We start from the raw sequence: 24,598 nt of genomic DNA, 5'->3' as shown, positions 1-24,598 counted from the left end.
GCCTCCAAGTCAAGTCTGGCTTACTCCTACACTAGCAGCTTTAAATCCTGATTGGTTCCTGAGAAAACATGTAAGCTTCATTCCATAAGAACTCTATACCAACCAAAATCAGATATTCGTTTTGTGGAATATCTTGAGCCTCCGTGGTATCCAAATGGCCAGAGGTGTGCATGTTAAATACAGCTCAATACACAATATCCATAGTACACTACTTCTCAAGGCAGTGACTCTTACAAAATGCTGCCTTAGTCATTCGTTTTTCCCTCCTTCCTGCGTCCCTCCCCACGCCCAGCCAGCTCTACGGGGCAGGAGGGAACCTGTGCAAAGTGAGCAGAAGCAGGGGAGCATCCTACCCACCTCAAGCCCTGCCACCCTCCCTGGCAGGGAGGGTCCACCTGCCAGGCGAAAGAGCTGAGGGGCATAGACACCTTCAGATGTCCAGAGGCACAGAAAAGGAATCCAAATACCACCCTCTTGGCAAAACCCATGGCTCACGTTCAGCTTCTCCCCACCAGCACTCTGGGTGGGACTGAGAGTTCCACTGGGACCGCGGGATCTTCTACCCTTCCACACAGAATGAGAACCATATATGCTTAAACCGAAGCTTCGGTTCTCACGTACCCAGGATGTCAACAAATTTCCTCTCGTGGGAATGAACATACTCTGGAACTAATTGATTCCACGGTATCCATTTCTTCTGTGTGGAATCAAAGTGAAAGTCATACAAGGTTGGAAGGTGACCTGTAATAAAAAGTGGTCAGTTTTGTTTTGATTGTGGACATAGAAATACAGAATCAGCTCTGGCTCATCCTTGAAACGAACTAATGCTATTTGTTCCCTGGATAGAAACTTAACTGGATAAACTGATAGCTACAGAAGGATGGATGGAGATAGATAAAGATGGATGGATGAATAAATAGAAATAGACATAGATCAGTTCAGTTCAGTTCAGTTGCTCAGCCGTGTCCGACTCTTCGCGACCCCATGAATCGCAGCACGCCAGGCCTCCCTGTTCATCACCAACTCCCGGAGTTTACTCAAACTCATGTCCATCGTGTCAGTGATGCCATCCAGCCATCTCATCCTCTGTCGTCCCCTTCTCCTCCTGCCCCCAATCCCTCCCAGCATCAGGGTCTTTTCCAATGAGTCAACTCTTTGCATGAGGTGGCCAAAGTATTGGAGTTTCAGCTTCAGCGTCAATCCTTCCAATGAACACCCAGGACTGATCTCCCTTAGGATGGACTGGTTGGATCTCTTTGCAGTCCAAGGAACTCTTAAGAGTCTTCTCCAACATAGATATGCAGATACAAATGGATGTAAAGATGGATGGATAGGTGAAAAGTGAAAGTGTTAGTCACTCAGTTGTGTCTGATTCTTTGCAACCCTATGGAGTGTAACCCACCAGGCTCCTCTGTCCATGGAATTATCCAGGCAAAAATAACTGGAGTCGGTAGCCATACCCTTCTCCAGGGGACCTTCCTGACCCAGGGATTGAACCCACGTCTCCTGCATTGCAGATGGATTCTTTATAGTCTGAGTCACCAGAGAAGCCCAAACTGTTAGTCATTCCAACTCTTTGTGACCCCATGGACTTGCCAGACTCCTCTGTCAGTGGGATAGGTAAATAGAAAGAGATAAATATGGATGGATGGAAAAAAGAAGAAAGAAAGAAGGGAAAGATAGATTTAAATATAACCAAACTAGGAAACCCAGAAGAAGGCTCAGAAAGGAAAGGGCCTGGAAGTCAGAGCTGTGAGCAAGGTGAAAAGGGCTCAGTGAGGACACAAAGAGTGAAAAGAAGGTCTAGGACCAAGTCCTGATATGAGGAAGGGGCCAAGGGGACTCAAAAAAGGAAACTTGGCAGGCATGGCCAGAACGGCGCAGGATGGAAGAAGAATTTTTAAGAAGGCAGAAAGTAGCACCACGCCTGATACTGGGGCAAGGTCAAGGAGGCAAAGATCTGAAGAGGCTATCAGATCCGGCAACAAGAAGGCAGTGTAGGTGCTGGCTGGGAGCAGTCTGGGTGGAGATGTGCAGAAGGGAGGTAGGAGGCAGATGGTTGAGAAGTGGTGGGATGAAAGAGAAAGTAGCTCGAGGACAATCTTTCAGGACACGTGGCTTTAAAAGAGAAGAGGCAGGGACTTCCCTGGTGGTCCAGTGGCTAAGAATCTGAGCTCCCAATGCAGGGGGTCTGGGTTCGATCCCTGGTTGGGGAACTAGATCCTACACACTGTAACTAAAGATCCTGCGTGCTACAATTAAGACCCAGTGAAGCCAAATAATTTAAAAAAAAAAAAAAAAAAAAGGAAGAGGCAGAGAGACATCTCTAGAAGGGGCTAGGATTAGGAAGGCTTTACTGGAACATGTCAAAGAGCCAGTGGGACGGGGTTGGTAGAGATGGACAGATGTAAAATATAAAAGACAGGAGAAAACCGGTGAAGCCAGGAGCCTGAGGAGGTGGGAGGCAGCAGATCTCAAAGCTCAGGGCAGGTTCAGCTTGGCCAAGAGGAGGGTCTCCTCGCCCCTGAGAAAGGAGGCAGGAGAAGATGGGGGCTGGAAAAATTCCTATCTGACAGTGTGGGTTTTTCCTGTTCAAGGAAGGAGGAAGGTCATCTGCAGAGATAGGGGCGAGGGCCCAGTGGAGATTTGGAGAAAAGGGAAATGAATTACCCCTGTGGGGATAGGAGAGGGAGTTCAAGTTCAAGACTGAATTTATGGAGGTGCCAGGAGTTTGATCCCTGGGTTGGGAAGAACCCCTGGAGAAGGGAATGGCAACCCACTCCAGTATTCTTGCCTGGAGAACCCCATGGACAGAGGAGCCCAGCTACAGTCTACAGGGTCACAAAGAGTCAGACACGACCGAGTGACTAACACTTTCACTTTCAGTCTTCATAGTGATTTTCTCAGTACCATTCAAACCCTGGGGAGGCAGAGAAGGCGGGCTTGGGTTATTTCAGACAGACTCGACAGAAGGGCAAAATTAGGCAAGAGGGCCAGGAAATTTAGGCAAGGGAGACTGAAGCAACAGGGCAGCAGAAAAGGATTTAGAAGGTTCAGAAGGTGGTAAGAAGACAGGGAGGGGCATGAGGCCAAGTGAGAACACATGTGGCAGGAGTCACAGAAGCTGACGGTGGGTGGGGAGTGGAAGTGTAACTATGATGTAGACAGAACAGTATTGAGTGTTATGGGCTAGGATGAAGTTAAGGGACCCAGATGCTGGAGTTGAATGCAGAAGGCATTTGGAAGTGGGTTGTCTACAGGGCCATTCAAGTCCTCAAGCTGAGGGCAAACTAAGGGAGAAAGACCAGACTGGGACCAGCATCGTCTCTGAGTGAGGGATGAGGGTTGCAGGTGGCAGGAGCATGTAGCCAGCATGGTGGGCAAAATTGGGAAGTTCCCCCCAGAAAAGAGACTCAGGTTTCTGAAAAAGTGCAAGAAAACTAGCCCCTAAAAGACCCCAGACTTCTTTTTTTTTCAAACCACAACCTGCCTTCTTGGGAGAAAGCAGATATATATATATATATTTTTTTTAATGTATTTACTTATTTTCTCCAGGTCTTAGTAGCAGCATGCAGAATCTTCAGTTGCTGCATGCGAACTCTGAGTTTCAGTACGTGGGATCTAGTTCCCTGACCAGGGATTGAACCCAGGTCCCCTGCACTGGAAGCACAGTGTCTTAGCCACCAGGGAAGTCCCAAGACCACAGACTTTTTTAAAAATTAATTTATTTATTTTAATTGGAGGCTAGTTACTTTACAGTATTGTGGTGGTTTTTGCCATACACTGACATGAATCATCCACAGGGGTACATGTGTCCCCCATCCCATCCCGCTGGGTTGTCCCAGTGTACCGGCTTTGAGTGCCCTGTTTCATGCATTGAACTTGGACTGGTCATCTATTTCACATATGGTAATATACATGTTTCAGCGCTATTTTTCTCAAATCATCCCACCCTCACCTTCTCCCACAGAGGCCCAAAAGGCTGTTCTTTATATCTGGGTTTCTTTCACTGTCTCGTGTATAGGGACATCATTACTATCTTTCTAAATTCCATATGTATGCATTAATATACTGTATTGGTGTTTTTCTTTCTGACTTACTTCAGTCTATATAATAGGCTCCAGTTTCATCCACCTCATTAGAACTGATTCAAATGCATTCTTTTTAATAGCTGGGTAATATTCCACTGTGTATATGTACCACAACTTTCTTATCCATTTGTCTGCTGCTGGACATCTAGGTTGTTTCCATGTCCTGGCTATTGTAAACAATGCTGCAATGAACACTGGGGTACATGTGTATCTTTCAATTTTGATTTCCTCGGTGTGTATGCCCAGCAAGGACCACAGACTTTTAAAACATCTTTTATTTGCTCAATGACTCTCTAGTAGAGAGACCTATGATCATTTTACTTTGAGCTTTAAAAACAACAGCCCAGGTAATGATTACAGAATAAAACTTGGGTCTCCCTGCCAAGGCATATTCAAGTGTCATTAAGAGACAGATGAACAAGGATCCTAGTGTTATCTCTAGTTCTTGGAGAAGGCAACATTTTCACCATATATGGTTCTTTGAGGATGCACATTTTTTCATGCAAACACTTAAACCTTAATATAATGATTTCCTACAAATGATCTGTGGATCCACATGTGATTATCTGCTTGCAAAGTCTCAGGAATACAGCAGATAAATTAGCTGTGGAATTTTAGAGGAAAAAAAAACAGAGAAGCTAAAAGGAGAAGAAATTAATACAATGTGAAAATTTTACAAAGCTTAAACAGAGTGAATGAAGCAAGCACCTAAGCTAGGTGGGGAAAGGTTAGATTCATCAAGAAAGGCCACCCAAAGGAGCTAGGCTTTAGGACTTCCCTGCTGGTCCAGTGGCTAAGGCTCTGCACTCCCAATACAAGGGGCCCAGGTTCAATCCCTGGTCAGGAAACTAGATCCCACATGCCACAACTAAGAGTTTCAAGATTTCAATTCAAGATCCCACGTGCTGCAACTAAGATCCAGACTTCTGCTATTGAAGCTTATGTATTTGAACTTCTGAGGGTGCCACTAGGTGCTCTGCACATTTTTCTACAGAAGCAAACAATCTAGGAAACCCATACAGGCATACATATGGAAAAGCAAGGTCATGTCCTCTAAAAACCTAACCAAAAGCATTCTGAGCAAAAAAACAGGTTACGTTTGGTTCCTACCTGGCAGTTCCCCAGGACTGGCCCATATCCCTTCTGTATCAGCAGTAGGCAAAGAAGCAATGCGCTTAATACATTCATCAAATTTAGCCCTTCCATCCTCGAGGAGGCAAGAGCCCAGAGAACAGTACAGAGCCTCTAGGAAGTAGCACTCCAGAAGATCAGGCTCCTCGATTTCTCCCTCTAGTAACGAATCCAGCATCTTGGCTAACTGGGTTACCTGGTTCACAGGAAAATAACTGGGTCAGCCCATATATTCCACACAACCCCCTGAGAGTCAGTTCTGGTCACAAATCCTGGGACCCCAGATCTCAGAATGATGGGAATTATATGGCCCACCATACTGGTTTGGGCAGATGGAGCCCAGTATCTTGTCTTGCCCATGGTCACGAAAGGAAGTATTGAGTCTCCCTTGTCAGTAACCGGCAAGGTTAGATCTTACCCATCTGATGTCTTTGCTTTCCTTTTGAAAGCTCTTTAGGGAAGAATTTCTTTTTGCTAACAAAGATAGTTTCTTACCATATTTAGGTCTGTCTGCGGAACTATCGTCTTCAGCTTCTCTCCTTGTCTTCCATCCACTATTCCTTCCACTATCACATCAATGAGGTACGGTACGTATTTATCAAACAGACTCTCTAAATAACCTTGCTCCATCTATAAAAGAGCAGAATTTCAAAGCATTCTCAAGGGTTCCTTTATTTAATTTTCAGTCTGCTTCTTCTATCACAGATTCTTTTATTATTATTATTGTTATTTTGACTGTGCCATGCTGCTTGCAGGATCTTAGTTCACTGACCAAGGAGCCAACCTGGGCCCTCAGCAGGGAAAGTGCTGGGTCCTAACCACTGGACTGCTGGGGAACTTCCAAGGGTTCCTTTATTCAAACAGAAGCTCATGGGAAGCTGTGCTTGTAAAAAGAGGGGATGAGAAACATTTTCTGATGAATGAGAAATTGAGCAGGTGAGTAAACTCTGATAACTCACCTATATATTTGTAGAAAAAATTGTCCTTCATAATATGCTTCTGTTTTATCACAAAACCTTTAATTTCACTGCCACAGAATCTATCCCACCACCTGGGAGGGAGGTGCTATAAAAGGTTCCACCTGACAGGCAAAGAGCTGATTATCTAAGAATTTAAGTGACATGGCCACAGCCATTGAACAAAGAGTATAAAGCAATGGAAGGTCTCTCTCCCTATAGAGACATTGATGATCCCAAGGGCTTGTATGGGCGTCATCTCCCATACGACATGCATCAATGCTAAGTCTCTTCAGTCATGTCTGACTCTTTGCAACCTGATGGACTGGAGCCCACTAACTCCTTTGTCCATGGGATTCTCCAGGCAAGAATACTGGAGTGGGTCACCATGCCCTCCTCCAGGGGATCTTCCTGACCCAGGGATCTTGCGTGTCTCCGGCCTTGGCAGGTGGGTTCTTTACCACTAGTGCCACCTAGGAAGCCCCTCCCATATGACAGTATGCCTCAAATGGTCCTAACATGTTCCCCTTGCTCCTCTCTTCTCTGGGGTAATTGCGTCATAGTTTCCAATTTTCCATCAGCCTAGTGGCCCTTCTAGAGCTGCATCCTGTATGGTCATGATGTCCTGGGTGTGATCAAGCCACAGCCTTCACATGACTGTCACGTTTCCCTCTGAATCTTTCAATGAAGTCTACCATTAAGGCAATACATGGCACTTCCCTGGTGGTCCAGTGGTTAAGAATCTGCCTGCCAGTGCAGGGGATGCAGGTTCAATCCCTGGTTGGGGAACTAAGATCCCACATGCCTCAGGGCAACTAAGCCGGTGCACTACAACTCCTGAGCCTGTTCTCTAGAGCCCACGAGTTGCAACTATGAAAACCATGTGCCCTAGAGCCCATGATCCACACAAGAGAAGCCACCACAATGAGAAACCCTTGCACTGCAACTAGAGAGTAGCCCTCACTCACTGCAACTAGAGAAAGCCCATGAGCAGCAATGAAGACCCAATGGAGCCAAAAAATAAAAAAGACAGTACACATTTCTGAGCAGGTTTATGACCTATCACAGTGTTTGAGATCAACTGAAACCATTGAGTCTCAATTCTGTGACAAACTAGGTCCTTCACACACTGTGTTCATCCAACTGAGCAAGACAGGAGGAGCCCGACACCTCCTAGAGACAAGTCTCTCAACCACTGGACTTGGCTGGGTGAGGGGTTGCCAACTACAGTCCATAAGCCAAATCTGGCCTGCCACCTGTTTTGTAAATAAAGTTTTATTGGTACATAGCAATGCCCATTCATGTACTATGGCTGCTTTCATACCATAATGGTGGGGTTGAGTAGTTGCAAAAGAAACCATATGGCCCCCAAAGCCTAAAATATTTACTCTCTTTCACAGAAAAAATTTGTCACCCCCTGGTCTAGACTATCAAAATCACTATCTATCCCACCTGCCATGAATTTTCTGGAAATCTCATAAGGGTGTCTTCCATGCTGTCACCCAACTTACTGATAACATTTAGTGCTCAAGATCACGGGCAGGTCAAGGTCAAGGTCAAGATCATGGCCTTCAGTGACAAACATCCCTCTGAGTTATGTTTATCCAATTAGCCACCAATACTAATGATTGTTAGTTCATTTTGGAAATAATTTTCACCTTGTTTTGTATTTGATTAACCCATTTTTTCCAGTATGGTTTATATTTCAAGTTTTTAGGATCCACATAAACCATTCCACATCGAGACACAGTCGCAGGGGAGGCATACTGTAAATCCCCAACCTGGAGAAATGAACAAAATCAGTGTTATCTATAGCAGTCCCAGTCCCTGGGAGTATATCTGGACAAAACTAAAATTCAAAAAGATACATGCACCCCAATGTTCATTGCAACAGTATTTACAATGGCCAAGACATGGAAACAATGCAAATTTCCATCAACAGGTGAATAGATAAAGAAGATGTGGTACATACATACAATAGAATATGACTCAGCCAAAAAAAAGAATGAAATAATGCCATTTGCAGCAACATGGATGGCCCTAAAGATTATCATACTAAAAGAAATAGGTCGGAAAGAGAAAGACAAATACCATATGATATCAGTTATATGTGGAATCTAAAATATGACACAAGTGAATTTATTTACGAAACAGAAACAGACTTACAGAGAGAATAGACTTGTGGGTGCCAAGGAGGAAGGGGTAGGGAGAAGGAAGGACTGAGAGTTGGGGACTAGCAGATGCCAACTATTATATACAGAATGCATAAACAAGGTCCCACCGTATAGTGTGGGGAACGATATTCAAACCATAATGCAAGATAATATGAAAAAGAATGCATATAAATGTACGATTGAATCACTCTGCTATACAGCAGAAATCAATACAACACTGCAAATCAACTATACTTCAATAAAATAAATTTTTAAAAATAAGTACTTTAAATTGTAATTAAAAGAAAGACTTCTGTTTGAAATTATTTGTCATCACTACTTGCCTCAAAGAGCAGGGCACAGTGTGCTTGAAGCCGAATACGCTCGCCATTGGCCAGCGTCAACAGCTTGTTGTCGTCCATCACAGAATTCATGTTCTCCACCCACAGAGCATCCACATCACCATCGAATAAAATATACCTGTGGCAACCGGAAAAAAGTCAGCCATGGCACCTGGAAGACTTCCCATTACGCAACTTGGTGTAACCTCCCCATTCATGTTGAACATCTTTTCCCAGAGTTTTCTAACCAGAATGTGAGACAGAGCACCCTACTTGGTCCAGAGATTTGACCTAATAAAATAACCATGATGTCCCAAGCTCAAATCCCTGGCCTTGAGGCAAGCGTTTCCCTCCCCTTCCCTGGACCTCAGCTTCCTCATGGTAAGCTGGGGACCAACACAGTCAAGGAGAAGAAATTAGATAAGACAGAAACAGTGCTGAGTGGTACTAGAGCTTCACGAGCAGAGCCTCCTGAGTCTACCTGCCTCCAATCACGAAACTACAATACTACACATCACTTGTTTACTTGTAAGTTTTGGCTAATTCATTACAAATCCACCCAGGCTCTCCCCTCCTTACACAGATACTCACTTTCGCTCCTTCTTATCCGTGGGCTTGTTGATCTCCCGGAAGATGTTGGACAGCACCCCATCTGTCCAGTCTCGGGTGGTGGGATCCAGGATGCCATACAGCTCTATGACACTCATAGCCTTGGGGTTCAGGATATACAGCTTTGTCACCAGCCCAAGCCTACATAGAAGGAAAAGCCTCAGCCAGGACTCAGGCAGACTCAGTGCGTTAGAACAACACAGGCCACTCATGTAGGGGGTTAGATTTGGGATCCGATCCAAAATTTAACATGCAAACCATCCCAACCATCCCCTGCACTGGGCTTCCCATTCTCTGTTAATGGTTTTTACTAAAGTCAAGGGAGGGCTTCCCTGGAGGCTCAGATGGTAAAGAATCTGCCCGTGAATGCAGGAGATCTGAGTTCAGTCCCTGGATGGGGAAGATCCCCTGGGGAAGGGAATGGCAACCCACTCCAGTATTCTTGCCTGGAAAATTCCAAGGACAGGGGAGCCTGGTGGACTACAGTCCAGGGGATCGAAAAGAGTCAGACACGACTGAGCGACTAACAAAGGGAAGGGAACCACCTTTCACCAGACATGTGGCCCCAATATAAGCAAGGTCTGAACTGATAACACGGCTTTGATTTTGGGGGGCAACAGATGCTAACCTTCATGTATATTTCATCTCTGTGTATTTACATATTCGTGCATATGGCATATTTATGTAAATATTTCACAACTAGTGTATAAGAGGTAACAGTCATCAGGGTAACATAAAACCTTTGAACTCACGATGTGCAATCCCTTGTGTTAATAGAATGACATCCACTCAGCGTTGTTATTGTTTAGATATTTATTTATTTATTTGGCTGTGCCAGGTCTTAGTTGCAGCACATGGGTTCTTTTAGTTGAGGCATGGAGGATCTAGTTCCCTGGCCAGGGATCAAACCTGGGTCCCCTGCATTGGTAGCTTGGAGTCTTAGCCTTTGAAACACCAGGGAAGACCCTGTGTTGCTTTTTTTATAAATCACTTAGATTTACATGTAGGGGTATATAGGGATATTTCCCACTACAATGCCTGTAAACTCCCATGGTGCTGGGGGATTAATTCATCCACAGAAAACTAAAGTTCACATGAACCATAGTTCATAATTAACAAAGTAAGTAAACAAAAATAATAGTGGCATACTGATACTCACATCTATATATAATAGTTTCATAAATGATCTAATAATGAATTAATTAAAGAATAAATACAGGATGGCTATGGAATAAAATCCTTACAATCAGTAAGCCACCGTCCAATGGTTTTCTCATGAAAAATATAAGAAGGAACATGAAGAAATGACACAGCCATTTTATAAACTTTTATAAACTATAAAAGATTTTATAGACTATCTAGAATGGTAAAGTCACAACAATTATAATGCTTGTTTTAGATTTTTGCTGGAATATCAGCATGAATTGAAATCTTTCTGCAATGTAGTGATTGCATGAATGCTAAGTCACTTTGGCCGTGTCCGACTCTTTGCGACCCTATGGACTATAGCCCACCAGGCTCCTCTGTCCATGGGATTCTCCAGGCAAGAATACTGGAGTGAGCTGCTACGTCCTTCTCTAGGGGATCTTTCTGACCCAGGGAACAAACCCAAGTCTCTTTTGTCTCCTACATTGACAGATGGGTTCTGTACCACTAGCACCCACCTGGGAAGTGATTGCTTAGGAGAAAAGTGAGAATCAGAAAACTCATTTTCAGTATAAGGGTATTGATTGATTCACCACAGGTCTTTGTGACATTCTATATTAGGAGTGTGAGGTCACTTTTTCCTTCAAGAGACACAGCTCTTGCAAGGCTGGTGATGACAAGGCATTTAGGGAGGTGACTTTCTTTTTGGCCACTCTGATACCATAATAGTGTCGCAGAATGGTGTGGGTCCTGACTGATTTTAAAGGAATCTGAACATCAAGAAAATACAACCTAAGTTAATTTTCAAAACATCCTTATAAGATAGCTGGTGAAATACTCATTTCATAAATAAACCTATTTACAGCCTGATGGACAAAAGGCTCACTGTTTTGCCTTCTAAAATATATCAACTAAATCAGCAATGGAACAAGTTAAGATGCTCTGGTTTTCAGACATCACTGGTAGTCCCGAGGTTAGGACTACACGTTTCCACTGCAGGGGGCATGGGTTTCATCTCTAGTCAGGGAACCAAGATCCCACAAGCCCTGAGGACTCCCCCCCCAAAAAAAAAGATGCTCTGGGCTTAAAGGGGGCTATTTGGGACCAATGTAATCTCCCAGGAAATCAGAGAACAAAGAGGGACTAAGTAATATACCACTGATCTCACCATGAAATCACCCTGGCAACCAAACCCCCCCCCACAGACACCATTACTCACTTGGTCTGGGCCTGACACAGAGCGTTAATGACCACAGACTTGCCCCCTCCTGTGGGCCCCACCACCATTGTCGTGTGGCGAGTCAACATGGTCTCATACATCTGAACCACCTTATCCACCTGGGGGACAAACATTGGCAGCTGGGTTAAAACATACCTTCTGGTTAAAAACAGGTTTATTGAGCTAGAATTTGCATACTGTACAATTCACCCATTTAAAGTGGTTTCAACAATGTAATGGCTTTAATATGTTTGAAAGTTTGTGAAACTATTATGACATTCAATTTTAGAACATTTTCATCACCCTCCCAATAAAACCCCTGTGCTCATTAGTCATGTCTACCAAGCCCACTGCCCCCAGCTCCAAGTGCACACTTTCTGTCTCTATGGATTTGCCCATTCTCAACATATAAATGGAATGATAGAAATGGAATCGTGCAGTATATAGTCTTGGGTGTCTGGCTTCTTTCCCTTAGTATCATGCTATACACTATCATCTTATATACACAAGCACTGTGTCAGTGCTTCATTCTTTTTTATGGCCAAATAATATTCCATTATATGGATGGATGACATTATGTTTATCTCTTCATCTGTTGTATTATTTCCACTTGTTGGCTATTACAAATAACACTGTTGAACATTTGTGGACAAGTTTTCATGTGGATAAATATGCTCTCATTTCTCTTGGGTTTATACCTAAGAATAAAATTGCTGTATTATATGGTAACTCTGGGCTTCCCAGGTGGCACTAGTGGTAAAGAACTTTCCTGCCAATGTAGGAGATGTAAAAGACCTGGATTTGATCCCTGGGTTGGGAAGGTCCCCTGGAGGAGGGTATGACAACCCACTCCAGTATTCTTGCCTGGAGAATCCCACAGACAGAGCAGCCCGGAGGACTACAGTCCATAGGGTTGCAAAGAGTCAGACATGGATGGAAGAGACTTAGCATGCATGCATGCAAGGTAACTTTTTCACAGAAAGTTTCACTTTTTGAGGAACCATCAGACTTTTCTGAAGTGGCTACACCATTTTACATTCCCAACCAAAAAACACATCTCTTTGAACAATTCCCTGTAGAGGAAACCATCAAGGCCAGGAGAATTGCAGAGGGCTCTCTCATCTATGGTTGGTACCCACTGCCCCTGCCTGAGGCTTCTGGGCAGCCTGACACCCCAAGGTGGCCCATCCAGATGCAGTCACTCTGAGCCTGCAGCTTGGGGAGTTGACACCTTCAGCAGAACACTTGGGCAATAATTTATGGCCTACAGACAACATATACAACTTCACAGGTTTCAGGTGATCAAAATTCTATTTGTAATATCTAATTTAATTTTTTTGTAAGTATGACTCTGGGGGAAAAAAGGTAGGGTAGGAAGAAAACCTTATATGACTGAACCCCCCCAAAAAATACTTATCTGATCACATTACACCAGTTGGAAGGTGATATATACATACAATGGAATATTACTAGGCCTTAAAAAGGAAGGGAATTCTGACACATGCTACAACATGGATGAACCTTGAGAACATGATGCTGAGTGAAATCAGCCAAACACAAAAGGACAAATACTGTATGATTCCACTCATATAAGATCCCCAGAGGAGTCAAATAGAGTGGAGGTTACCAGGGGCTGAGGGAGGGAAATAAGGAGTTATCATTTAATGGGAACAGAGTTTCTCTTTTGCAAAATGCCAAAGTTCTGGAGATCTATTTTACAACAACATGAATATACCTAACATCACTAAAAATGGATAAGATGTAAGATAAGATGGTAAATCTTCTGTTATATGTACTTTATCACAATAAAAAATGGGGGTAAGGGTGGGGAATGGTTAAGAGAGGAAATTTTATGTGCATTTTACAATTTTTTTAAATGAAAAAAAAAATGGAAAGGACCCAGGGAAAGTCAGTGAACTCTCATCTTCAGCACCACTTTACCTGGACAGGTAAGATGACGTAGCCATTTTCCTGAAGCACCTGTTCCACGGCATCATTGAAATCAGGGTAGCGAACCCGAGGGCAATCTAGTCCAGGGAACAGATCAGAGATCAAACCAAGGAAGAGAGGCACATCTTCAAACACGAATTTGGGCAGGTTCATGTCTCGAAGGGCCCTCATCAACACCACATCCTGCATGGAATGAAACACATGTCTTCAGAGATGTTTCCAGAAGACCCCAAGGCTAGTCTAGAAATAGTCTTATGAAATAGACAATGAAATCTTATACGAAATATAAAACAGAGCACTGCAGGTAGTTTCTGGAGGAACACATGAGTCTGTTGCCCACAGAGTAGCATCCATTGAGCTCTGTTTTGGAGGAAGCCCCATGTGAAAGAAACATGACTGTTCCTCTGGCTTTTATTGCAAAGAAGAAAAAAAAAAACTCATGTTCATGCTTTCTTGAGAATTTTGTTCATCCCCACCCTTCCATCTCACCACCCTGCAATTGTAGATGGATTATTATCATTGGCGTGTTACAAACTTTGGTGCTGTGAAGACACTAAACTTGACAATAATAAGTCAAATTAGAAGAGAACAATATAATGAAGGAGAGACCAAATGAAGGCCAGACAGGTAAATGAAGTGACAGCTAAGCATGAAGCTTTTTCTTGGGCTTCCCTGGTAGCTCAGTGGTAAAGAATCCACCTGCCAATGCAGGAGATACGGGTTCAATTCCTGGTCCAGGATCCCACCTGACATGGAGCAATTAGATCTATCTGCCACAACTACTGGGCCTGTGCTCCAGAGCCTGGGAGCCGCAACTACTGAAGCCTGCAAGCCCTAGGGCGCGTGCTCCACAAGAAAAGAAGCCACTGCAATAAGAATCCCAACACCGCAACTAGAGAGCAGCCCCCACTTGCTGTAACTAGAGAAAAAGCCTGTACAGCAATGAAGCCCAGCACAGCCAAAACTAAAGTTTGAAAAAAAGAAAAGAAAGACTTAAACAAATAAAACTATATAAAAAAAGGAAAGCTTTTTCTTGATTGACCTGTGCTCCCTGGCACTTCCATCCCAGCATTCGTTCAATACTCGTGAACCAAATAAAAACCCAGAGAACTTAATGCACGTGGCCCCTACCTCCCGAAGCTCAGAAGAACCTCTCTTCAGCTCACCAGCCATCACCAATACCGATTTCAGGGCTCTGAGTCCAAAATCATAATGATGTTGCTTGGAGAGCTGCTCCCGGGCCAGCTTATACAGGACAGTCATCTTTTTGGCCAGAGTCTTTTGTGATAAAAGATATTGAAAAAATACATGAAGGAAATGTCCTGAAAACACTGGAACATCATGACAGAAAGAAAAGTGACATAAAGATGTTCGGATGAAGCTGCTCTACAAACAGATACAAGCAAGATGCTCTTGCCTGTAACAAACACCAGGATGGGACCTTCATTTTTCACAATGACTAACTAGGACGTAGTTGAAAAGTACACCAGCCTTAGCAAAGTTGGATGACAGTCCTTGAATGCCAAGGAAAATCTTGACCGCCTTGAAGAACAGAATTCATTTAGTGTTTTAAATCATGGCGATTACACTCAGAAACTGGCTTCCTTTGAACTAAATGTGTTATTAAAGTTTTCTTGTAATCATTTTTGAGGATGAGTCATTCACCTGGTCTACATCAAGGATTCAAAACCTGCTTGTCCCTAAGGATGGCATGGGGAGTTTGCACATGAAAACCGAGAACCAGAGATCTCTCCTCTCTGGCTCAAAACCTAGACAAGAGGATTGTCAATAAGAGCCTTCACCAAAAAATTGCAGAGAAGCAACCTAACAATCTTTTATTTTAAAAAATATTTGCTATTTTGCACCTTTTCCAAAACCTTCTGTGGAAATGTATGTGTACAATCTTTTTATATACATTTTAAGACATGATAAAGGCATTAACCCTATATATTTTTGTTTTTGTTAAGAAAAGTTTTTTTTTTTTTGCTCATAAGCTTACTTTATTTTTTGAACTTTTAATTTTTATATTGGAGTATAGCCAACTAACAACGTTGTGACAGTTTCAGGTGGAAGGCAAAGGGACTCAGATACACATACACATGTCTCCATTCCCCCCCAAACTCCCCTCCCATCCAGGCTGCCACTTCACATTAGGCAGAGTTCCCTGTGCTATACAGTGGGTCCTTGTTGGTTATCCATTTTAAATATAACAATATATTTTTAAGTCACATAGGGCATGAGGCTTAGTGAAAAGAGCCCACCTCAAAGGGTTACACGCTGTATAATTTCATGCATAGAACATTCTAGAAGTGATGCGATTGTAGTGATAGAGAATGACGGGCAGTCGTGAGTTAGAGTTGGGGGCAGGGTGCCACCATTAGGGGGCGACATAGGGAGTTTCTCTGTGATAATGGGACAGTTCTGTGTCCAGATTGCGACTCCAGTTGTTCTGTGCATAGGATTAAATGTCACAGAACTAGACACACACACTAGAGAGAGAGAGAGAAGGTGAAACCTGGTGAAATCCAAATAAAGCCGATATGTGAGTTAATAGCACTGTGTCCACTTAAGTTTCCCAGATGTGAGGGTATCACTGCAGGAAGCTGGATGAGGGGTCCCTGAAACTCTCTGGACTCCTGCTCCCACCTCTTGTGAGTCCAATGGTTCCCAAAATGAAAGTTGTCATTTTAAAAAGGGAGAGAGAGGACTTCCTCAGTGGTCCAGTGGCTGACTCCACACTCCCAACGCAGGGGGCCCGGGTTCAATCCCTGACCAGGGAACTGGAATCCCATATGCCACAACTAAAACCCAGTGCAGCCTAATAAATAAAATGAATATAAAAAATTAATTGTTACCAAAGCATCCATCATTCATTGTTTAATCAATAAATAAAAAGGGAGGGAGAGAGACCAAGCAAAACCATTTGAAGAGTCACACAGAACGAAAATGGCCCAGGCCCCAGTCTGAGCGCAGACTCGAGGGGGTTCAGGGCCACAGGGCACCGGCAGGGGGCCTCACCTTGGCCCAGAGGAAGCCCTCGGAGAACAGCATGATCTCGCAGATCTGCTGCAGGTCCGGCACGATCACCACCACCGGCCGGAAGAGCGCCTTCACCGACTCGGGCAGCTCCGTGCGGCCCGCATAGCCAGGGTTCATGGTGATGAAGATGCCCATTCTGGAGTCCAGGGAGATCTCCTGCCCTTCAAACTAGTGGACAAGAGCAAAGGAAGGAAGGGTTATGCTGCCGGCCAGCCTGCCAGGGGAAAGGAGGCCTGGGGAGCCACGTGGCTACTCGTTTTCGTGGATAAAAAGCAGACATCACCATCTGTGTCTTGCCCCTTCACAGTGATAAATGCAGAGTCCTCATGCTTATGACCTCAGTGTTCTGGGGGACAAGCCTCAGTCGACCCCCAAACTCTGATCTGAATCCAGGTCTGTTGACTTAAGAAGTAGTTGATGTTGGGAAAGTGTGCAGCCTGGGGTTGATTTGAGGCGCTGCATGACCTCCAATTGGTCACTTACTCCCTCTGAGTCTCCATCTCCTTCTCTGCAAGGTTGTAGTGATTAAATGAGACAACATAGTCTAGAGCACCCAGCCCATCACTTCGCACAATGTGGATTTTCGTTCATGTTTTCACTTCTCTTCCCATTCCCACCTTTATCCCCATCTGGCTGCCTGGGTGTCACCCAGACCTTTCCCACCAGAATCCCACCTCAGCAACCTTTGAGAAACCAGACTTGGAACTTCCCTGGTGGTCCAGTGGCTAAGACTTTGAGCTCCCAATGGAGGAAGCCCGGGGTTCGATCCCTGGTCAGGGAACTAGATCCAGCAAGCTACAACTAAGAGTTCATATGCCACAACTAAAGATCCTGCATGCCACAACTAAGACCTGGCATGGCCAAATAAATAAATAAATGTGTGTGTACATATATATATATATATATATGTATATGTATATATATATATATTTTTTTTTTTAAGAAATCAGCCTTTGTCCTTCAGGTGCTCCAAGGACTGATGAAGTACAGAAATCTCTATATTTTTAATCTCTTTAGCCTCAGTGAATTTCAACTGTCTCAACTTTCCTCTCTACTAAGATTTTACTGTTTTGTTTCTTTTAATGACCCATCAGACAGACAGAAAGCAGAATTCTTATTTTTATGAGGCCCAGGGTGCCTCTGACAGGATGCTCCCTGAAGGATGGAGGCCGCAGTCTTATCTCCCAAGTCTGCACTGAGACCACCGTCATCCATGCCTCAATGTCTCATGTGAGTCCCAGAGCAATCCCTGGAGATGACGACAGGCCTACTCTTAAAAACACAGCTTCTAGAAACCCAAATGCATTGCAGGTTCAATGTGTCTCCCACAGCAGTAGTGAGCTCAGTCCTAAAATGTTTCAGAACTAATGAACAGAAATTCATCTAGAGCCTTCACTAGAATCCTCAAATATTTAACACGACCCACTTTACATAATCCTCTGACCACCAGCAACACTGAGGTCCAGGGTGTTGGGGTGGTTGCAGAGGGGCCTGCAACAAGTCCTCACAGCCCAAGTTGAATTTGGTTCCTGGATCTCCCAATGAGGCTCTGTGGGGCCTTGAAGGATGTATAGGAGTTTTCAGGTGAAGGAGAAAAGAAGGACAATTTCAGGCAGATAGGGGTGCATTTGGTGTCCCAGGGTCTGATATGTCTGTAGAGCAAATGTCATAAAGTGACAAGGCTGCAGGGGCACCCAGGAGCAAGGCCAGAGGCCAGAGGAACAGTAGAGCCAGTTGGGACCACAGATGGCCTCAGGGTAGGGAAACGGTTCAGCCATTCTAGGCCCTGTTGTTAGGAGAATGCACCCTGGGCCACCTAAATTACATAAGATCACATTTCTCCAAACTCTGATCCATTTTCATCTGATGTAACTTAAAGCAGATGTCCCAAACTTGAGTCAACAAATGTATTGTTGGACAGGGAGAGATTAGTATAATCTCAAAAAAGAAAATTAAAATTGCCTTTTGACTTTAATAATAACCCTAAAAATCTTGGTCATGGAACTTCTCTGGAGGTCCAGTGGTTAAGACTCTATGCTTCCAATGCAGAGGGTGTGGGTTCAATCCCTGGTCGGGGAACTAAGATCTCACATGCTTCAGTGTGGCCAAAAAAATAAATGTCCAAAGAAATGGTTCTTATTGATCCAAGATGACATTAAAAAAAACTTGGTCATTATAATGCCCTAATTTTACTGGGTCTGAAGGCAAAATTTCTTGTTCATTACAACAATTTATACTGAAGACATTCTGATTCAGTGGAATGTTGATTTCTCTTAAGTCACTTTTTCTCAAATTTGGGAAGTCATTAAGAACATCTTTTGACCTTGAAAGGGGACCTTACACTTCATTTATTTGAGAATATGGCCCTACCTGTCTCTATCAGTCATATGACTGTAAATTTTTTAAATTTATTTTTTGGCCACCCCATGAAGCATGCAAGATCCTAGTTCCCCAACCAGAAATTGGACCAGTGCCCCGTGCATTGGGAGCTCTGAGTTTTAACGACTGGACCATCAGGGAGCCCCCATGTTTGAAGTTCCTAGATTATTACAGTACTTAATTATCAAAGATGCTGATCAATTGGGAAAACCCAATTATCTCCACATGAAAGCAGAAGTCGGGCAAATCTACATCTAGGGGGCGCCTGCTCTACATATAGATGACTGTCCACCATCACACGTTCCCATCCTGGGGAGGATCTGGGCCAGCTTCACACTTATCCTCACCTGGAACGTAGTTAACTGATGGATCAGAGCATTTCTTATCGTCTGAATCTGGGATGAGATGACTGACAGCACAGAGGCATCGATGCGATTAAACTCGTCGAAGCAGCCCCAGGCCCCACACTGAGCAAGGCCCGAGAAGATCTTCCCGACGGCCTAGGATGAAAGGAATGTCAGGACAAGGGCAATTTTCATCTTTAAAATCGCAAGCAATCCGCATATGGATACAATTTTCTAAATTAAAAGCAAACGATGATTATCAGATTGGCAGAGACGAGTTTGGCCAACCACTCTACTAAAGGATCTTCCCGGCAAGATTTCCAAAGCCTCTTGTGGGCCAGCTCCCAATCGCAGAATTTCACAAATTAAGGATTTTTTTTTTAATTTTTAAAAATTTTTATTTGAGTAGGGTTGATTTATAATGTTGTGTTAGCTTTTGTTGTACAGCAAAGTGAGTCAGTTACACACACACACACACACACACACACACACCCCTCCACTGTTTTTTAGATTATTTCTCCTATAGGCCATTACAGAGGGCTGAGTAGAGCTCCCTGTGCTATACACCAGGCCCTTATTACTGATCTATTTTATATATAGTAGTATGTAATCTATGTGTCAGTTCTGATCTCCAATGTATCCCTCCCTCTCCATAATCCCCGGTAACCATAACTTTGTTTTCTACATCTGTGATTCTAATATTTCTGTTTTGTAAAGAAGTTCAAAGATTTCAAAAATTAAGGATTTTAATGTAAAAAAACTCAGATTTCTGGCTTCTCTTGAGATGCTGAAAAATCCAACAATACTGGGTCCTCTCTTCTTGGCAACAGTTGACCTAACGTGAACACCAGCACCTCCTTCAGATGGAGCTTTGCTTTCCAGTTGGCCACAGTCGCCACCACTCTCTACCGTCTGTCTGCTGTTTACTCATTTATTTACATTATCCACCTGACTCCAGCGGGCATTTAGTCTGAGACGCTTGCTCTACATGCCGCTAACAAAGAAATACATCCAAGTTCCCAGACTGTGATGGTGAGAGGTTTCCCACTATATTCCTCCAGCTGTCGCTATGTCATTTCTTGGAAGCATACGAGATAAAATACCTTCCCCCATGTCCTCCTTTGAGCTCTTGGCCTAGGAAGATGACACCAGAAGTGATGCCAGGGTATCAACGGCTGTACCATCCTGAAAGCATCCCATCTCATCTGACCTTGGAAGTTAAGCAGGGTTAGGCTTGGTTAGTCTTTGGATGGAAGAAGTGACACCAGGTCCTTACTTTGTAATCCATGCCTTCGCCGCAGTTGGTCACCACACAGAGCAAGCCCAGGGCTTTGGCCAGGTCCTTGGTGGTCTCCGTTTTCCCCGTACCTGCTGGGCCAGCAGGAGCCCCACCCAGATACATGGACAGTGCCTGTCAGAAGTCAAATGCAAAACATGTGCTGTCTGCCATGGAAGGAAAGAGGTTGTCAATGACCAGTTTGTGACAATCTATGTGGAATATATAAATGGTAATGGACCAGCTCACACTCACCTTTTCTGACAGTGACCACTGACCTCCACTGACCTCCAGTGACCACTCCACCCCCACCCCCTGTTATACAGGGACCAGTAAACCAAGGACTCCACAACATGCTGGATACTGTACCCACCCTGAGGACAATGCCTAGCAGTTCCCAGAACTGAGGCTCATGGGAACATGGACATATGTGCAGGGAAGGATTCATTTTGCCCAAAGAAAGGTTTGGCCCTTCGTCTTTAGATCCTAGGAGCTGACCTCTAAGGCCCCTGAATGTTCTGCCTCAGAAGAGAATCCTTGTTTATCTGGGGACCTCGGGCCATACCGGACAGTCTAACAATGTGATTTATGGTGAAAGCCCTGGATCACGTGGCATCAGCAGGTCAACTTCGAGAGGGTCTGGAGACTAAGGTCAGTCATTTAGAGGGGTCAGTCTTGTATGCATGACAAGCCCCTAGTTAAAACCCAAGGCTCGGTGGGCTTCCCTGGGCAGCAGAACTTCACACATACTTGCTGGAGGAAATGATGCTCTCTGGAACGCTGAATTGAACAGGAAACTGAAGCTTAGATCTGGTCTCTCCTAGACCCTGTCCCATTGCTGGACCTAGGTCTCCCTTCTCCCATCGCTGATTTTTATCTGTATCCATTTGCGATAAAAACCATGTTGCTGTTGTTGCTGCTTCTGTTTAGTCAAGTCATGTCCAACTATTTGCCACCCCCATAGCCCACCAGGCTCCTCTATCCATGGGATTTTCCAGGCAAGAATACTGGAGTGGGTTGCCATTTCCTTCTCCAGGAGATCTTCTTGACCCAGGGATTGAACCCACGTCTCCCACATTGCAGGCAGATTGGTTTTGTTTTTTTTTTTTTAACCACTGAGCCACCTGGGGAGCCCTATAAAAACCACAACCATGACCACATGGCTTTACTGAATTCTGTAATTCCTCTTAGCAAACTATTGAAACTGAGGGTGGTTTTAGGGCCCACCAGAACTTGAAACAACCGAATCACAAAAGGTAGCAAGTATGTCATATTCCAAATGGAACCTCCTTTACAGATTTTTAAAGAATGACATCCTTTACTATCAGCGTTAGTTTCCCGGGGCTGCCATAGCAAAGTACCCCAAATTGTCTGGCTTAAAACAACAGAAATGTGTTCTCTTACAATTCTGGAGGCTAAACATCTGAAATGAAGGTGTGAGCGGGGCCACACTGCCTCCAAAGACCCTAAGGGAGGCTCATTCCTGGCTTCTTCCAGCTCCTCGTGGCTCCAGCCATTCCCTGGCATGTGGCTGCATCTCTCCAGTCTCTGCCTCTGTCTTCACATCTCTTCCCTGTGTCTCTGCGTTCTCTCCTCTTCTTACACGGACACCAGGCATTGGTACTAGGGCTCTAATCCCAATCCTTAACTACTTCAATCTGCCAAGACCCTATTTCTAAATAGGGTCACATCCGAGGTTCTGAGCAGACATGAATTTGGGGTGGGGAGGACACTGTTCAAACCAGTGCCTGCGTGCTCAATCCTGTCTGACTCTTTGCGACCCCATGGGCTGTAGCCCACCAGGCTCCTCTGTCCACGGGATTTCCCAGGCAAGAACACTAGAGCAGGCTGCCATTTCCCCCTCCAGAGGATCTTCCTAACCAAGAGATCGACCCACATCTCCTACCCTGGCAAGCAGGTTCTTTACCACTGAGCCACTTGGGAAGTCCATTCAACACAGTACACCATCACAATTACTATCGTCACACCCAGAGAAAAAACGCATGACTCCAGGTGAATGATCCCCACAAGAGCCCGGCCACCAGTCACCTGAGTGAGCGTCAGGTAGATCCGGTCCGTCAGGGGCGTGATAACCAGCCGCCCATTCAGACCCATGTACTCGTAGCCGTAGCCGAAGGTCCCCGTGCACTGGCGGATGTTCAGTTCATCTGGTTCCCGGTCCCAGTAAAAACGCAGCTGACTTTCCCATTCAAACTCCCGGGCCTCGAGAATGCTGGAAGGTGAGCAACGGGGGATAACTGAAGAGGGGGAGAGCTGAGATGGAAGAGAAGGTGGACGGTGGGGGCAGGATGGAGAGATGCTGAGAGAGGCCAGAGGATGACACAGGAGAGGTTTCAAGACACCAGTGCCCCGGGAGGTCCCCACCTGCCCCGGATGAAAGAGTCGACTATGTCCCGGGCATGCACGTCTATGATGAGCACGGTGTTGTATTTCTTTCTGTCGTTCCTGCTTAAGTTCAAGGTGATCCGGGTGACCAGCTCGTCGATCTGCCGGTGCATCTTCTGGCCGAAGTTCTTCATGGCCTGCTTCTCCCCCTGCTTCACTTTGCGGAAGACATCTTCCACCTCCCAGGTCCACCACACCTGGCTGGCGGCCAGCACCACCATCCCCTGGTACATGAGCATCCAGTCGACCCTAAAGGAAAAGCATGCCTTTATGAGATTTTCCCCGGCTTGGAACTAAAAATGGTCTTGTTAAGAATCAATTTCTTCTGGGACTTTCCTTGCAGTCCAGTAGTCTTCTGGGACTCCACACTTCCACGGAAGTGGGCATGGGTTCAATCCCTGGTCAGGGAACTAGGATCCCATAAGCATGGCCGAAAACAAAACAAAAGAATATTTGTTTCACACAGATGGCCAACAGGCACATGAAAAGATGCTCACCATCAATAATTACTAGAGAATTGCAAATTAAAACTACAATGAGGTATCACCTCACACCAGTCAGAACGGCCAGCATTACAAAGTCTACAAATAACAAATGCTGGAAAGAGAGTGGAGAAAAGGGAATGCTCCTACACTGTTGGTGGGAATGTATGTAGGTGCAGCCACTATAGAGAATAGTATGGCGTTTCCTCAGAAAACTAAAAACAGAATTACCCTATGACCCAACAATTCCACTCCTGGGCATATATCCAGAGAAAATGATAATTCAAAAAGATACATGAACCCTAATGATCATCACAGCACAATTTACAATAGCCAAGACATGGAAACAATCTAATACAATGGAATATTACTCAGCCATAAAAAAGAATGAAATATTGCCATTTGCAGCAACATGGATAGACCTAGAGATTATCACAAGGAGTGAAGTAAGACAGAAATATAGAGTCACAGACACAGAAAGCAAACTTATGCTCACCAAAGGGGGAAGGGACTTAGGTAGGGGAGAATAAATCAGGAGTGTAGGATTAACAGATTCAAACGACTACACATATATAAGCCACAAAGACTAACTGTACTGGGGATTATATTCAATATCATGCAATAACCTATAAAGAAAAATAATCAGAAATACACATATTTATGTATATATTAATATAACAGAATCACTTTGTTGTACACCTGAAACTAACACAATATTGTAAATCAACTACACTTCAATTTTTTAAAAAAATTTTCTTTGATCTGGAATAGGGAAGACAAAGTAAGAGAAGCCAATAAACAAAGGAGATAAACCTCTTCTGGTTAGATCAAAAAGCACCAGGCCAATGGAGACATGCACGTGAACAGTTACAGGGGCATGGCTGTGTAAAAGAAGCCACATCACTTGAAAGATGTGTTTTTACAGATGTTTGAAAGTTATTTAGTATGATAGGCATATTATAAGAGATTTTAAATTTTTAAAAATTCCAACAAAAAAGATTGATTATCTCTGACCACACCTCCCATGCTTCCTTGCTATAATTTCCTGAGTGTCACTGGGCACTCTTTTCTATTCT

At 44.3% G+C, this 24,598-nt stretch overlaps 1 protein-coding gene across 2 annotated transcripts in view; it reads right to left on the bottom strand.

Moving 5' to 3' along the window:
- DNAH10 (dynein axonemal heavy chain 10) overlaps positions 1-24,598 on the bottom strand; it is a 164,138-nt gene that overhangs the window by 73,373 nt on the left and 66,167 nt on the right. For both annotated transcript variants that reach the window (XM_043902040.1, XM_043902041.1), the window contains 14 exons: positions 23,020-23,289; positions 22,684-22,867; positions 20,635-20,769; positions 19,362-19,514; positions 16,615-16,803; positions 14,728-14,874; positions 13,588-13,779; positions 11,647-11,765; positions 9,264-9,422; positions 8,676-8,811; positions 7,837-7,959; positions 5,718-5,852; positions 5,202-5,418; positions 622-741 (listed from right to left, as the gene is read on the bottom strand). In XM_043902040.1, coding sequence (XP_043757975.1) covers positions 622-741; positions 5,202-5,418; positions 5,718-5,852; positions 7,837-7,959; positions 8,676-8,811; positions 9,264-9,422; positions 11,647-11,765; positions 13,588-13,779; positions 14,728-14,874; positions 16,615-16,803; positions 19,362-19,514; positions 20,635-20,769; positions 22,684-22,867; positions 23,020-23,289 — 2,279 coding nt within the window. The remainder of the gene's footprint in view (positions 1-621; positions 742-5,201; positions 5,419-5,717; positions 5,853-7,836; positions 7,960-8,675; positions 8,812-9,263; positions 9,423-11,646; positions 11,766-13,587; positions 13,780-14,727; positions 14,875-16,614; positions 16,804-19,361; positions 19,515-20,634; positions 20,770-22,683; positions 22,868-23,019; positions 23,290-24,598) is intronic.

This window comes from Cervus elaphus, chromosome 5 (assembly GCF_910594005.1).
Source record: "Cervus elaphus chromosome 5, mCerEla1.1, whole genome shotgun sequence".
NCBI classification, from domain to species: domain Eukaryota; kingdom Metazoa; phylum Chordata; class Mammalia; order Artiodactyla; family Cervidae; genus Cervus; species Cervus elaphus.
Note: the sequence above shows the minus strand (reverse complement) of the source record. Positions and strands in the feature narration are given on the sequence as shown.